Source organism: Macaca thibetana, chromosome X, assembly GCF_024542745.1.
Source record: "Macaca thibetana thibetana isolate TM-01 chromosome X, ASM2454274v1, whole genome shotgun sequence".
Lineage (NCBI taxonomy): Eukaryota > Metazoa > Chordata > Mammalia > Primates > Cercopithecidae > Macaca > Macaca thibetana.
Genome location: NC_065598.1, coordinates 3,148,591 through 3,163,799, shown reverse-complemented (window position 1 = coordinate 3,163,799; position 15,209 = coordinate 3,148,591). Strand labels below are relative to the sequence as shown.

At 48.9% G+C, this 15,209-nt stretch overlaps 1 protein-coding gene across 4 annotated transcripts in view; it reads left to right on the top strand.

The window, feature by feature from the left end:
- The window catches only part of LOC126946414 (cAMP-dependent protein kinase catalytic subunit PRKX), a 219,727-nt gene that overhangs the window by 38,691 nt on the left and 165,827 nt on the right, over nucleotides 1–15,209 (top strand). For all 4 annotated transcript variants that reach the window (XM_050776669.1, XM_050776671.1, XM_050776670.1 and 1 more), the window contains exon 2: nucleotides 499–667. In XM_050776669.1, coding sequence (XP_050632626.1) covers nucleotides 499–667 — 169 coding nt within the window. The remainder of the gene's footprint in view (nucleotides 1–498; nucleotides 668–15,209) is intronic.

The following is a 15,209-nucleotide window of genomic DNA, read 5'->3' as shown; positions in this document are numbered from 1 at the left end:
CTTTGAGCAAGCCTTCGTGTGCATTAAGGAAACAGCCGTGTTGAGGGGGGCTGTGTTTTACACCCTGTCTGGATTTCTGATGAAACCAGAGAGCCTGAAGAGAAAAAGGCATGTTGCACAAGTCCATTTACTGTTACTCTAATGCGTCTCCATGTGGGTGTGTGGGGCGTGTGGGTGTGCTGTCTGCAAAGACTGATCTGCAGATATTGTGGCCAGTTTGTCTCCAAATTGAAGAACCATTCAGAGGCAGATGGCTCTCTCTGTTTCCCTCTCTCCCTCTTTCTCGCTCTGCAATTTCTGTATTCAGTGGAAAATTCCAGGTGAGCGCCTCTCACTAAATGCCCTCAGCCCACGTGTGCCGTGACACTCAGTCTCTGAAAGTTTCGCTTGGGGTCTGTGTTTGCTGTCCTGGTGCAGCCCCCCGCTGATTGCGTGGCTGCGGTGGTTTCTCCCTTTGCCAGGAGACTTAATGGCTCTGTCGATTTCTTCTCTCTCTAGGCACTGGGACGTTCGGGCGGGTGCACCTGGTGAAGGAGAAGACAGCCAAGCATTTCTTCGCTCTCAAGGTGATGAGCATTCCCGATGTCATCCGCCTGAAGCAGGAGCAGCACGTGCACAATGAGAAGTCTGTCCTGAAGGAAGTCAGTCACCCGTTTCTCATCAGGCTGTGAGTCCCCTCCTGAGGCCTCTCCCCACACACCCTCCCTAGGCCCCTGTGTGTCTCTTCTTGTAAGAAGCAGGGTGGGCCGAGACCGTGGCCTGCGTGCAAAGCCTCAGGCCACAGCAGTCTCCACCTGTCAGGTCTTATCAGCCTCTGATCTCGGAGCTGGAAAACCTCCAGGGCTCCTGACCTCCATGGCTGACCAGGTCCAAAAAGAAATGCTCTGTGTTCAGAAGTCCATGCCCAAGGCCCCTAGCTCCTCTCCTGGGTGAGCCAAGTATCTCTGCCTGGAAAAGGATGCAAGAATCTTTGTCTCCTCACCTCCTTGGGTTCTGCTTCTATAGCTCTCTGGAGAACTGGTTAAGTTGATTTTTAAGGGACCACAGTCTTTTGGACGGGGCTGGGCTTCAGGTTTCGTGGGTTTCTGGTTGACTGTGGATGAGAGATATCCCATTTAGATGCAGCCCACACCCTTCCAGCTGATGGTACACAACAGTCTTATGTCCTAGGGTAGGTGTGTGAGTCCATTCGGGCTGCTATAACAAAGGATCTTAGACTCGGTAATTTACAAATAACAGACATTTGCTTCATGGTTCTGGAGGCTGGAAAGTCCAAGATCAAGACATGGCAGATTCAGTGTCTGGTGAGGACCCGCTCCCTGGTTCATAGATGGTGCCTTTTTGCTGTGTCCTCATATGGTGGAAGGGGCGAGGGATCTCTCTGGGGTCCCTTTTATAAGGGCACTCATCCCATTCATGAGACTCCACCCTCATGACCTCCCAAAGGACCCACCATCTAACACCATCACCGTGGCGGTGAGGATCCAACATAGGGATTTGGGAGGACACAAGATATTCAGACCATTCCAGCAGGGTAATTCCGTTTCCAGCCAGGTGTCTTAGACAAGGATGTCCTGCGTGTCTCTCCTTTCCCTCCATGGGTGCCTTCCATCCAATTCCCCAAGTCTTCCCTCTGCCGTCTTATTGCCACGCCTCTCCTGTCCACCTATCCATCTTCTGCTTTATCTGGGTCCCGTCTCTCTGCCCTGATTTTCTGTACTGGCGTCCCTCCTACCTGATCTTTCTCTCCCAGCCTTGCTCCCCTTGAAGACATTCCTCACTTTATAGCCTCACTAGTCCTCCCAGGTACCTCTGCAATGACCTGCCTCTCTCTGGTCATTCTCAGGGAACTCCTGAAGTATCCCATATAAAGCCCCAGCAATGCGGCATCCTCCTACCAATATCCTCATGGACTGGCCTCCTGCCAGCACCTCCCTGCAGGAGAAGGTAGAAGGTGCTGTTCACCCACTCGCTCCGGTGCTTCTCCCAGGCCACCCTTCATTGACCGGCCTCCTTCTTTGCTCTCATCATTGTCCTTCACTTCCCCCATCTAAGAAACACCTACTTGTTTTCCCTCATTCACCTGCTGTCCCCGGGACACAGGGTGCCTCCCATCATATTATTGAAGCACCTTGTGTGTACCGGAACAAGTGCACCTGCCTTCTCCTCTGGACCCAGTGCTGCCTGAGCTTCGAACAAAATCATATGCAGAGGATGGGCATGGTGGCTCATACCTGTAATCCCAGCACTTTGGGAGGCCGAGGCAGGTGGATCACCTGAGGTCAGGAGTTCAGACTAGCCTGGCCAACACGGTGAAAACCCATCTCTGCTAAAAATACAAAAATTAGCTGGGTGTGGTGGTGCACACCTGTATTCCCAGCTATTCAGGAGGCAGAAGCAGGAGAATCGCTTGAACCCGGGAGGCTGAGGTTGCAGTGAGCCGAGATCATGCCACCGCACGCCAGCCTGGGTGACAAGAGTGAGACTCTGTTTCACAAAAACAAAGGAGTTCTTTTGAAGGCTGGGCTTGCAGGTGGGACCCTTCCCTTTCTCGTTTGCTTTGTTGCATTTTTCTGTGGCTTGCAGGTGTCCTAAGCATGATACTGTGGGGTGTGCCTGAAATCTTGGGTGAGGGGCTCCAGTTCTGGGGATTCCACCCTGTTGAAGGTCGAATTGTGTCTCCTGAAAAGATATGTTGAAATCCTCACCCCGACTCCTGTGAATGAAATTGGAATGCTATTTGGAAATAGGGTCTTTGCAGATGTAATTAAAATGCAAGTGGCCAGGCACAGTGGCTCATGCCTGTAACTGTAGCACTTTGGGAGGCTGAGGTGGAAGGATCACTTGAGCCCAGGAATTTGAGACCAGCCTGGGCAACGTAGCAAGACTCAGTTTCTACAGAAGATTAAACAATTATTCAGGTGTGGTGGTGCACACCTGTGCTCCCAGCTACTAGGAAGGATGAGGCAAGAGGATTGCTTAAGGCCAAGAGCTCGAGGCTGCATTGAGCTGTGATGCCACCACTGCACTCAAGACCCTGTTTATAAAAACAAAACAAAAAAAATAAAAATGAAATGCAAGTAGGATGGACTGATTCTGCTGTACGGTGTGCTTTTAACCTTGTGTGACTGGTGTCCTTACGAGAAAAGGAAGGAGACACAGACACAGAGACGGCCGAACACCGAGAGGAGGACACCTTGTGAGGATAGAATTAGAGGTTGGAGGAATGGTGCATCTCCAAGCCAGGGGACTCCAAGGATTGCCGGCTACTCCCAGAACCTGGGAGAGAGGCCAGGGACAGATTCTCCATCAGAGCCTGCAGAAGAACCAACCCCACCAACACCATCATGCTGAACTTTGGATTTGGGGCTCCAAAGTCATGAGAGAATACCTTTCTTTTCTTTCTTCTTTTCCTTTTCCTTTTCCTTTTCCTTTTCCTTTTTTTTTTTTTTTTTTTTTTTTTTGAGACAGAGTCTTGCCCTGTCACCCAGGCTGGAGTGCAATGGTGCAATCTCGGCTCACTGCAGCCTCCACCTCCCAAGTTCCAGCGATTCTCCTGCCTCAGCCTCCCGAGTAGCTGGGACTACAGGCCCGCACCACAATGCCCAGCTCACTTTTGTATTTTTAGTGGAGACAGGGTTTCACTATTCTTTCTTTCTCTTTTCTATTCTTTTTTTTCTTTTCTTCCCTCCCTCCCTCCCTCCCTTCTCTCTCTTTCTCTCTCCTCTCCTCTCCTCTCCTCTCCTCTCTTCTCTCTCTCTCTCTCCTTTTTTCTCTCTTTCTTTCCCTCCCTTCTTCCCTTCCTTTCTTCATTTCTCTTTCTTTCTTGATGGGGTCTCACTCCTTCTTGCCCAGGCTGGAATTCAGTGGCACAGTCATGGACCACTGCAGCCTCTACCACCTCCCAACTAGCTGAGACTACAGGTATGTGCCCCCACGCCTGACTAACTTTTAAAAGTTTTTGTAGGATGAGGTCTTGCTGTGTTGCCCAGGCTGGTCTCAAACTCTTGGCCTGAATCTCTCCTCCTGCCTCAACCTCCCAAAGTGCTGGGATTGCAGGTGTCAGCCACTGTACCTGGACTGAGAATGCATGTCTGTTGTCTGCCGCATCCCCCCACCCCAACCCTCAGTTTGTGGTACTTTGTTAATGATAGCCCTGAGGAACTCACACACACCCCCTGCGCCTCCTGGAGCAGGACAGCAGCCTAGGCGATGGGCTCCTGAGTACTCTACAGTTCGCAAATCTAAAATCCCACAGAAGAACCGCAGGGACATGAGAGTGGGTGGGGTGTGCAAGTGAGAGAATTCCCCAGGACGGAATTCTTGAACTCCTGCAAGTTAAAAAATAGGGAGGAGCTTGCAGAACAGAGCTTTAGTTAGATAGTGCTCCTTTCTTCAAGCCAGGATAGCTCACGACTGTTTTCCTTAGCAGATAAGGTGGATTCCTGCAGGGACATGGATTCTGATTTTGATGTTCCCTACTTTCAATTAAGGAACAAAGTCATTTACGTTTCTTAAGTCTCATATAAAGCCCTAGAAACTTTAGAAATTCTGTCCAAAGTTACCTATGTTGGTTTATTTTTATCTTTTATATATAAAAAAAGTATATATATATAGATTTAAATTTAGAGACAGGGTTTTGCTCTGTGGCCCATCTTGGAGTGCAGTGGCACAATCACGGCTCACTGCAGCCCCAACCTCCCGGGCTTAAGCCATCCTCCTGCCTTAGCCTGCAGAGTAGCTGGGACTATAGGCACCCACCACTACACCCTGCTAATGTTTTTATTTTTAATTTTTAAAAAATATATGCATATGTTTTTCACAATCTCTTTGGTGAAGATAATGTTTTTGTTTGTTTTCTATGAACAGGGTCTTGCTATGTTGCCCAGGTTGGTCTTGAACTTTAGGCTGCAAGCAATCCACTTGCCTTGGCCTCCTGGCATGCTGGGATTACAGATGTGCACCACCACACCTGCCCCATTTTAAAATTTTCTGTAGAGACGGGGTCTCACTTTGCTGCCCAGGCTGGTCTCAAACTCCTGGGCTCAAATGATCTTCCCACCTCGGCCTCCCAACATGCTGAGATTACAGATGCGAGCCACCGTGCCTGGCCTATTTCAGTCTTTTAAGGAGTGAAATTTCTCTGCACCATGATAGCTTTTGAAGAGGACATTTTGGATGCTTCATGAATTGTCCTTTGCCTGTACAGCTCACCGGCTCCTCTGAGTGCTGGTTATAGTCGAATGTGAGCTGTTATTTGTATGTCAGGTCCGCCTGGTGGTATTGCCAAAAAGCATGAATTTTTCCTCATCATTTAAAGTCTACGTGGAATTTAAGGCCACTGTTGATATTATTCTTGGGAAGATTTTATTCAGTGTTTTGGGAAAACGTGGCAGGAACTCATTTCAGAATTCTCTGATTTGGGGCTGAGCTCAGTGGCTCACACCTGTAATCCCTGTGTTTTTGGAGGCCAAGGCGGGAGGATCACTTGAGACCAGGAGTTCCAGACCAGCCTGGGCAACATAGTGAGATCTTGTCTCTTAAGGAAAAAAAATAAAAAGAAAATTCTAGCCTGGCCAATGTGGGGAAACCCTGTCTCTACTAAAAATACAAAAATTAACTGGGCATGGTGGCGCACGTCTATAACCCAGCTACTTGGGAGGCCGGGACACTAGAATCTCTTGAGCCTGGGAGGCAGAGTTTGCAGTGAGCCAAGATCGTGCCACTGCACTCCAGCCTGGGTGACAGAGCGAGACTTCGTCTCAACAACAAAACAAAACAAAACAAAGCAAAACATTTCTTTGATTTTGAAATAGTGCAGAAAACAAGGCAGGCCCTGAAGTCCACAGCTCTTGTGAAAAGTTTTGGATCTAGAGAAATGATTGTCAACAATGAGCCTTTAAAGACTTAATGGTGATAGCAGTTTACAGGTGACTTTTCCCAAAAAATTACAGAAAATGAGTTTGCCACTTGGGCATGTTGACTCACACTTATAATCCCAGCATTTTAGGAAGCTGAGGTGGGAGTGTCCCTTGCGCCCAGAAGTTTGAGACCAGCCTGGGCAACATGGCAAGACCCTGTCTCTACAAAAAATACAAGAATTAGCTGGGTGTGGTGGGGGTGCCTGTAGTCCCCGCTACTCAGGAAGCTGAGGTGGGAGGATCACTTGAGCCTGGGAGGCGGAGGTTGCAGTGAGCCGAGATTGTGCCACTGTACTCCAGCCTGGGGGACAGAGAAAGACCCTGTCTCAAAAAAGAATCCAAAAAACAATATGGACTTGGAGAGGGTGATGTAACTTAGCCCATGAGACCTCCTTAGTGACTTACTGAGAATTGATCTTTCAGTGCCCTGCAGTATTATGATAACCTGCTATAGCATTTTGCTTTTTCTGTGCATTAACACTTCAGGGACCAAGTGGCTTTAAGAACTGGATTAAAGTTGATCCAGTGCATTCAGGCACTTGGCATTCCCTGTATATAACACGAGAGAGCACGCTGGGTCTGGCCAGCCCCATGGATAAGATGCTGGAGGGTGTCCAACGTTGCATAATGAGGAGCATGTCTTTTTTTTTTTTTTTTTTTTTTTTTGAGACGGAGTCTTGCTCTGTCACCCAGGCTGGAGTGCAGTGGCCGGATCTCAGCTCACTGCAAGCTCCGCCTCCCGGGTTCACGCCATTCTCCTGCCTCAGCTTCCCAAGTAGCTGGGACTACAGGCACCCGCCACCTCGCCCGGCTAGTTTTTTGTATTTTTTAGTAGAGACGGGGTTTCACCGTGTTAGCCAGGATGGTCTCGATCTCCTGACCTCGTGATCCGCCCGTCTCGGCCTCCCAAAGTGCTGGGATTACAGGCTTGAGCCACCGCGCCCGGCCGAGGAGCATGTCTTAGAGGAGAATCCTAGATCCTCTGTGAAGAATGAATTTCATCCTCCCAGCTGTGCAGCTTCTCTTCTAAATGTAAGTTGCCTTGCTCAACATCTGCTTTCCATACTGGCAGTTTTAGGCCTTGGACTTCTTGATGAAAGTATAAAACAAGGACTTTAAGTGGAGGTGCCTCACCATTATGGCTGGAGGAGTCTCTGGGGTGGGGCCATCCTGCACACTGCAGGGTGTTGGGGAGTGTCCCTGGGCTCCACCCACCAGGGGCCAGGAGCAGCAACCTCAGTTATGAAAAGCAGACATGTCTCCATACGTAACCAAGTGTTCCTTCAGGGAGGGAGGGCAAAGTTTTCTCCACCAGTGAACCACTGTGATGGCAGACTACCGACAGAGAGATGATGGATACGATAGGTAAGCATATGTTGAGATGGATAGGTGATAGGTAATAGATATTAAGATAGGTGTAAGTGATGGGTGATTGATAGGTGAACAGATAGATGATGGGGAGCTGATAGATGATATTAAGATAGGTGATAATAGATATTAATAGAGACAGTTATAGATGATAGATGATAGATACTGAGATGGGTAGGTGATTGATTGATAGATTAATGACTGATTGCATATAGACAGAGCTCTCATGCTAAAAGAGAGTTTCTCAGCCTCAGCAGTGCTGACACATGGGGCAGGATCATGGAGGACTGTGTAGTGGGGCATCCGGTGCACTGTAGGGTGTTGAGCAGCGTCCCTGGACTCCACCCAGCAGATGCCAAGAGCACCAATCCCATCTGTGACGAGTGTCTAAAGACGTCTCTAGATACTGCTAAGTTTCCCTTATGGGGGGACAAAAAGTTATCCCCGGTTGTGAACCACTCTGACAGATCGTTGATAGATGGATGGATGGATGGATGAATGGATGGATGGATGGATAGAGATCAGTATTGAGACAGATATTTGATAGATGACAGATATTGAGGTAGATGATAGCTATAGATTATAGGTGATTGATAGATATTGAGATCGGTGATTGATAGATGATAGCTATAGATGATAGCTGATTGATAGATAACTGGTAGCTATACATGGTAGATGGTTGATAGATATTGAGATAGATAGGTAATTGATTGATAGATTGATGATGGAACGTATTAGTAGAGTTTCTCAACCTCAGCACTGCTGACATCTGGGGCTGGAGGAGTCTCTGTGGTGGGGCCATCCTGTGCACTGTAGGGTGCTGAGCCGTGTCTCTGGGCTCCACCCACCAGATGCCTCTAGCACCCCCACTCCAGTGTGACAGCCAAAGATGTCTCCAGACATTGTCCTGTGTTTATTGTCGGGAGCAGAATCAGCCCCGTTGACACCCACTGTAGCGGATGCACAGACAGATAACTACCTGTGCGTGTGGAGTCCCTTTCTCCCTTTTCTGCCCCAGCCCCTGAGCCTGTAGCCCCACTCTTCTGTCATGATTGATTGGCTTATGGGCCAAACTGTGGTTCCAGTGCCGTATTATCTACGGCACAGCAGCTGAGCCAAGCCAGTGAGTTTGGTCTGTGGTTGCAGGGCTTAGCCAGCTTTCTTCTACAGAACTTGGAAGGGAAGAGGTCTCTCCACTCCGGGCCACATCCTTCTAGTTCCTGGACGACCGCTCGCTTCTCCATGGAGAGGAGTTCATGCCAGCACCTCTTCTTCAGGGAGGGTGGATGCATCTCTTGGAAACATCTTTTTTTAAAGTCTGCAAACTTGAGTGTGGTCCCCGTCGTCACTGGTACTTGTTGGGGGTAGGAGTAAAATCGTTCCTTTGTTTTCCTGAGAGTTCAGGAAGAAAGAACACCATGTTCTCTCCTTTTATTTATTTATTTATTTTGTTCTCTATTTGAATTTTAAAAGCAAAAATCTAGAAATAGCGCTTCTTGCTCTGTCATCACTGCCTGCAAAGCATAGAGACCAGAGTGAAGGCAGGCAGCTCCTGGATCTTCTCTTCCTCTTCTTTGGCCAAAAAATGATACATTGCATGTTTAGTATTTGGGGCAAAGCAGACGCTTCAAAAAGGGAGGCTTATTTTATTATCTATATTTTTCTTTTTTATTATTTCTTACCTTCATTCCCTTTTTCTATGTATGAAAAGGGAGGTTTAAATTCTTGCAAGAGAATGCAATTGTAGTGTCTTCTGAATAGAGTTTGCCGTTTGATGCCTTCCGGTGCCTGCGCAGGCTGAGAAGAGTCCCAGCGATAGTGGAAAAGGGGCCTTACCAGCTTTGGAGGGCAAGAGGTAGGGGGTGAAGATGAAATGGACACCTAAGGAGAATTTTGCAGGAGGAGTAGGGGTTTATTGACTGAAAGGGGTAGGTGGTGGAAAATCATTCTAGACAGGGAGTGACACGGAAGCCATGGGTCACTACGGGGGCAGGTGGGACATGGGGGAGAAATTCAAATCTGGGTTCAGCCAGGAGGTGGACACAGGAATGCAGTGAGCTCAGATGTGTAGAAGACTGCCGTGGGGACTGGGATGTGAGGAAGGACTGGCTCTGGCTCAGCTGTGCATTTGGGCTGCTGGACATTGAGGAAATCCAAGGAGGGAGAGTGCATTCCAATTTGGGAAACTGAGGGCAAAACATCTGCAGGCAACTGTCTCAGAAGAGCGCCTGAGGCAGGGTCCTTGGAGGGAGGAAGCCACAGGTGGACGGAGCCACCTAGGGCTGCTAGGTCCCCTTGTTTAAGGGCTAGTTGCAGTGGAGCCAGGTCGGAAAGTAGAACCGTTCCGGAGCCTTGCGTGGCATAGAGAGATGTTGGAGGAGATGGGATGACGACGGCTCATTTTCTTCTTCTCACGACAAAAGCCCAGCTTTATGGCAGCCTCTGGAGGGAGGAGGACCAACTTCTGTATTAGGCGTCTCCAAATTAGTGAGGCTGATTTGCCTGTTCATAAAAACAAAAGCAGAAGCGAAAAAATCCCTTAGAGGAGAAGCCATCCCCACAGACCCTGCAAATAAAAGACAGCAGATCAGCTTTGCAGATGGAAAGTGCTGCTGTCAGCTAAAGATGAGGACAGAGCAGCTCAGCCGAGGTCACTGGCGAGGAGGGAGAGGGGACTGGGAAACCTCCCTTGTCTCAGTCGTTGTCGATGACATTGACCCTTTCTTTATGTTGACGTTCCCCCCCATTCATAGATGCATAGATTGAGCTCTATGCTGGAAAACATTCTTTAAAATTTAATTTTTTTTATTTTGTTAACATATATCACATAACATTTTACATTTTACTATTTTAACTTCCTTTTTTTTTTTTTTTTTTTAAAGAAATGAGTTCTTGCTCTGTTGCCCAGGCCGCAGTGCACTGGTGCAGTCATGGCCCACTGCAGCCTCAACCTCCTCAGCCTCCCAAGTAACTGGGACTATGGGTGCGCACTACCATGCCTGGCTAATTTTTAAATTTTTGGTAGAGACAGGGTCTTGCTGTGTTGCACAGGCTGGTCTCCAACTGCCAGGCTCAAGCAGTCCTGCTCCCTCAGGCTCCCAAGTAAAGCTGGGACTACAGGCACATGCCACCATGCCCAGTTAATTTTTTAATTTTTGGCAAAGATGTGATCTTGCTTTGTTGCCCAGGCTGTTCTCAAACTCCTGACCTCACTCAATCCTCCTGCCTTGGCCTCTCAAAGTGCTGAGATTACAGGCATGAGCGTCCATGCCCGGCCTCATTTTAACCATTTTTAAAATGTGCAGTTCATGGCCGGCACAGTGGCTCATGCCTGTAATTCTGGCACTTTGGGAGGCCGAGGTGGGCAGATCACGAGGTCAGGAGATCGAGACCATCCTGGCTAACACGGTGAAACCCCGTCTCTACTAAAAATACCAAAAGTTAGCCAGGCATGGTGGCGGGCACCTATAGTCCCAGCTACTTGGGAGGCTGAGGCAGGAGAATGGTGTGAACCCGGGAGGCAGAGCTTGCAGTGAGCTGAGATCGCACCACTGCACTCCAGCCTGGGGTACTGAGCAAGACTCCATCTCAGGGAAAAAAAAAAAAGTGTACAGTTCACTACTCGGGAGGCTGAAGCGGGACGATCACTTCAACCCGGGAGGCGGAGGTTGTAGTGAGCTGAGATTGTGTCGCTGCACTTTATCCTGGGCAACAGAGTAAGACTCTGTCTCAGGAAAAAAAAAAAAAAAAAAGCACGGTTTAGTGGCATGGAGCACATTCATGTTTCTATGCAACTGCCCCCCATCCCCATCCATCTCCAGAACTCCTTTTCATCTTCCCCAGCTGAAACTCTGTCCTCATGAGACACGCCCTAGTGCCCCTCCCTCCAGCCCCGCCCTGGCAACCTCCCTTGTACTCTCTGCTCTGTGAATTTGGTGATCTAGGAACCTTATATAGGCAGAATCCTACAGCGTTTGTCCTTTTGTGGCTGGCTTCTTTCAGTTACTGTAATGTCCTTCAGATTCCCCCATCCTGTAGAAAGGAATTTCCCTGCTTTCTAAGCCTGGGTAGTAGCCCATCGTGTAGAGGATACAGCATGTTGTGTTTATCCATTCATTCATCCATGGACACTGGGGTGCCTTCCACCTCTTGGCTGTAGTGAATAATGCTGCTCTGAATACGATTCCGCAAATATCTGTTCCATTGCCTGCTTTCAGCTGCTTGGATACATTGTTTTAATTTTGTTGTTGTTTGAGATGGAGTCTCCCTCTGTCACCCAGGATGGAGGGCAGCGGTGCAATCTTGGGTCACTGCAACCTCTGCCTCCTGGATTCAAGCGATTCTCCCACCTCAGCCTCCTGAATAGCTGCGATTACAGGCATGCACCACCACCCCCAGCTAATTTTGTATTTTTAGTAAATACAGGTTTTCGCCTAGTTGACCGGACTGATCTGGAATTTCTGACCTCAGGTGATCTACCCGCCTGGGCCTCCCAAAGTGCTGGGATTACAGGCGTGAGCCACCACCCGGGCCCCTCAAATATATTTTTAGTATTATAATTAGATGCCTTTCCCACTGATGCAGGGCGCCTGTGCAGTGTTTTTAGTTATGTATTTTTCTTGAGGCTTGCCTCAAGTTTTCCTTTCTTCCACTCACCCTCCCTCATTGCCAGGTAACTATTTGACAGCCTAGTGTGGATCCTTCTGTACTTTTCTTTGTGTTAAAAAAGCCCCCTCACACACACGCACACACACATGTGCACATGCACAGACACACATATGCATGCATGCACACACGCACACGTGCCCCATGCAGTTTTGGCCTCCTGCCACTAGAGTATGCATCATTTTTGTCTCTTGTTTTCTTGGAGATCCCTCTGGAGTATTTTGAGGAAGAGAAGTTGTAGTATTATTGTCGTTGTTGATTTTTAGACATTCAGGGGCACACGTGGACGTTTGGTACATGGGTGTATCATGTCATGGTGAGCTTTGGGCTTCTAGTGTACCCCTTACCCAAATAATGAACATTGTACCCGATAGGTAATTTCTCGGCCCTCAACCCGTTCCCAACGTTTCCCTTTCGGGAGTCCCCGTATCTGTTATTTCCATTTCTATGTCCATGTGGACCCACTGTTGAGTTCTCACTTTTGAGCGAGACTATGTGGTATTTGACTTTGTGTCTCAGTTATTTTACTTAGGATAGTGGTTTCCAGTTCCATCCCTGTCGTTGCCAAAGACATGATATTATTTTTGATGGTGATGTTGATATACTACATTTTCTGTGGCTTTTATATACTAAATTTTCTTTATCCAGTCATCTATTGGAATGGCGGTTATAAAAACAAAAAAATCCAGGCATGGTGGCCCACGCCTATAATCCCAGCACTTTGAGAGATCCAGGCAGGAGGATCGCTTGAGCCCAGGAGTTTTAGACCAGCCTGGGCAATATAGCGAGACCCTGTCTCTACAAAAAGCTCAAAGAAATAACGAGGGATGGTGTTGCATGCCTGTAGTCACAGGTCTTCAGGAGGCTGAGGTGGGAGAATTGCTGGAGCTCAGGAGTTGAAGGCTGCAGTGACCTATGATCGCACCGCCGCACTCCATCCTGTGCAACAACAGAGTGAGACCCTATCCAGGAAAAAAACAAAACAGTAAGAAAACAACAGATGGTGTGGAAGCGGAGGAAAGGGGCCGTGGATGTGCTGCTGGTGCGGAGGAGGCCTTCCAGTACATGCGGCAGGGGGTGACCTCACTTTCTCGTGGAGAGGAGCTCAGCTGTGCAAGGCAGAGTTGCAGAGGATGGGAGGGTGGATGTGACCCTAGGAGCAAGGCTGTGTGCCTGTGGGCACGCACTTCCTGGTGACGTTTCCTTGGACCCCGCAGTGGGAAACAGGAGCGCCTCTGCCCTCTCATTCCTCTTGCTCTGTATTTGCATTCGCTGTCTTGCTGGTCTCCAGATTCCCAAGCGCTGCTGCCAACCCAAGCCTTCAGCCTGCCAAGCTACACGTGTGTGCCCACTTCACCACCCTCTGAGCCTTCTGCTCAGATGCCTCTCACCAAAAGTGAGTTCCTGCTCTTCCTCCTTGCCCCTCAGCCCTAGTCAGTTCCTCATCTGCACTTCCCCATTTCGGAAGTGTTCCTTCCAGCTCTTGGGGCTCACCTAGGAACCATTTTTTATTCCTTTTCTTTGACTGCATTCACTGTAATCCTGAGTCCTGCCCTTTTAATTTTTTTTTTTTTTTTTTTTTTAAAAGAGATGTGGTCTTGCTCTCTCATCCAGGCTGGAGTGCAATGGTGCAGTCATGGCTCACTGCGTCCTTGACCTTCTGGGCTCAAGAGATCCCACCTCAGCCACCCAAGTAGCTGGGACCACACATGCGTACCACTATGTCCAGCTAATTAAATTTTTTTTTTTTTGTAGGGAGAGGATCTCACTGTGTTGCTCAGGCTGGTCTCAAACTCGTAGTTTCAAATGATTCTCCTGCCTCGGCCTCCTAAGTAGCTAGGATTACAGGTGCACACCACCATGCCTTGCCCCTTTCCAATTCTAAAACGCATCTCCAGAGCCCATCCACGTCAATGCTGTCTTCACAGAAGCCACCATAGCTTATCTAGATGCCCTCCCCCGCTCTCCATTGATCTCCCATCTCTGCTGGACTCACCCCTTCCTCCCGTATCAGCCCAAACCTTTCTAATGTGAAAATAGGCAGGGCGCGGTGGCTCATGCCTATAATCTCACCACTGTCAGAGGCTGAGGCGAGAGGATTGCTTGAGGCCAGGAGTTTGAGACCAACCTGGGCATCTTAGTGAGACCCCATCTCTAGTTTTTTTTTTTTAAAGACAGGGCCTTTCTCTGTTGCCCAGGATGGAGTGCAGTGGTGCCATCGTAGTTCACTGCACCCTCATTCTCCTGGGCCCAAGTTATCCTCCCACTTCAGCCTCCCAGGTAGCTGGGACTACAGGCCTGCACCACCAAGCCTGGCTAATTTTTAAATTTTGGAGGTCTTGCTATGTTGCCCAGGCTGATCTTGAACTCCTGGGCACAAGTGGTTCTGCTACCTCTGTCTCTCAAGTAGATAGGCGTATAGGTGCACATCACCATGACCACCTGACTTTTAATTTTTTTTTTTTTTTTTTTGAGGCAGAGTTTCGCTCTGTCCCCCAGGCTGGAGTGTAGTGGTGTGATCTCGGCTCACTGCAAGCTCTGCCTCCCAGGTTCACGCCATTCTCCTGCCTCAGCCTCCCGAGTAGCTGGGACTACAGGCGCCCACCGCCACGCCCGGCTAATACTTTGTATTTTTAGTAGAGACGGGGTTTCACCGTGTTAGCCAGGATGGTCTCGATCTCCTGACCTCGTGATCCACCCACCTTGGCCTCCCAAAGTGCTGGGATTACAGGCATGAGCCACCACACCTGGCCCTAAATTTTAATTTTTTTGTAGAGATGTGATCTTGCTTTGTTGCCTAGGCTGGTCTTGAGCTCCTGGGCTCAAGTGATCTGCCACGTTGGCCCCCCAAAGTTCCGGAATTACAGATGTGAGCCACTGCACCTGGCCTCCAGTTTTCTTTTATGTCCCTCCCCAGTCTTCCTTTGGCCTTCAGCTGTGGGGACAGAGATGCCCCCTGCCTCCTGGTCCCCACCTTCTACCTGGTCTTGCAAGACCCCCTCCAGCCATCCTTCCAAGTTTACTATGTAATGTCCGTTCCCCATCAAGCCTGCAAAGCTCATGACAGTCACAAGATCTGCCCTTTCTGAGGACATTATGTACTGAGGACATTGCTTGGCACATAAGGGGCCCTTGTGCAAAACATCTGGAAACCAGTAAAGAATGTGGCTGTTGAGTTACTGATTAATGTGTTGACGAATTCATTGATTCCTGAGGCTAGTACGTACAGTAAGGGTTAGATCTTGAACGTGCTTC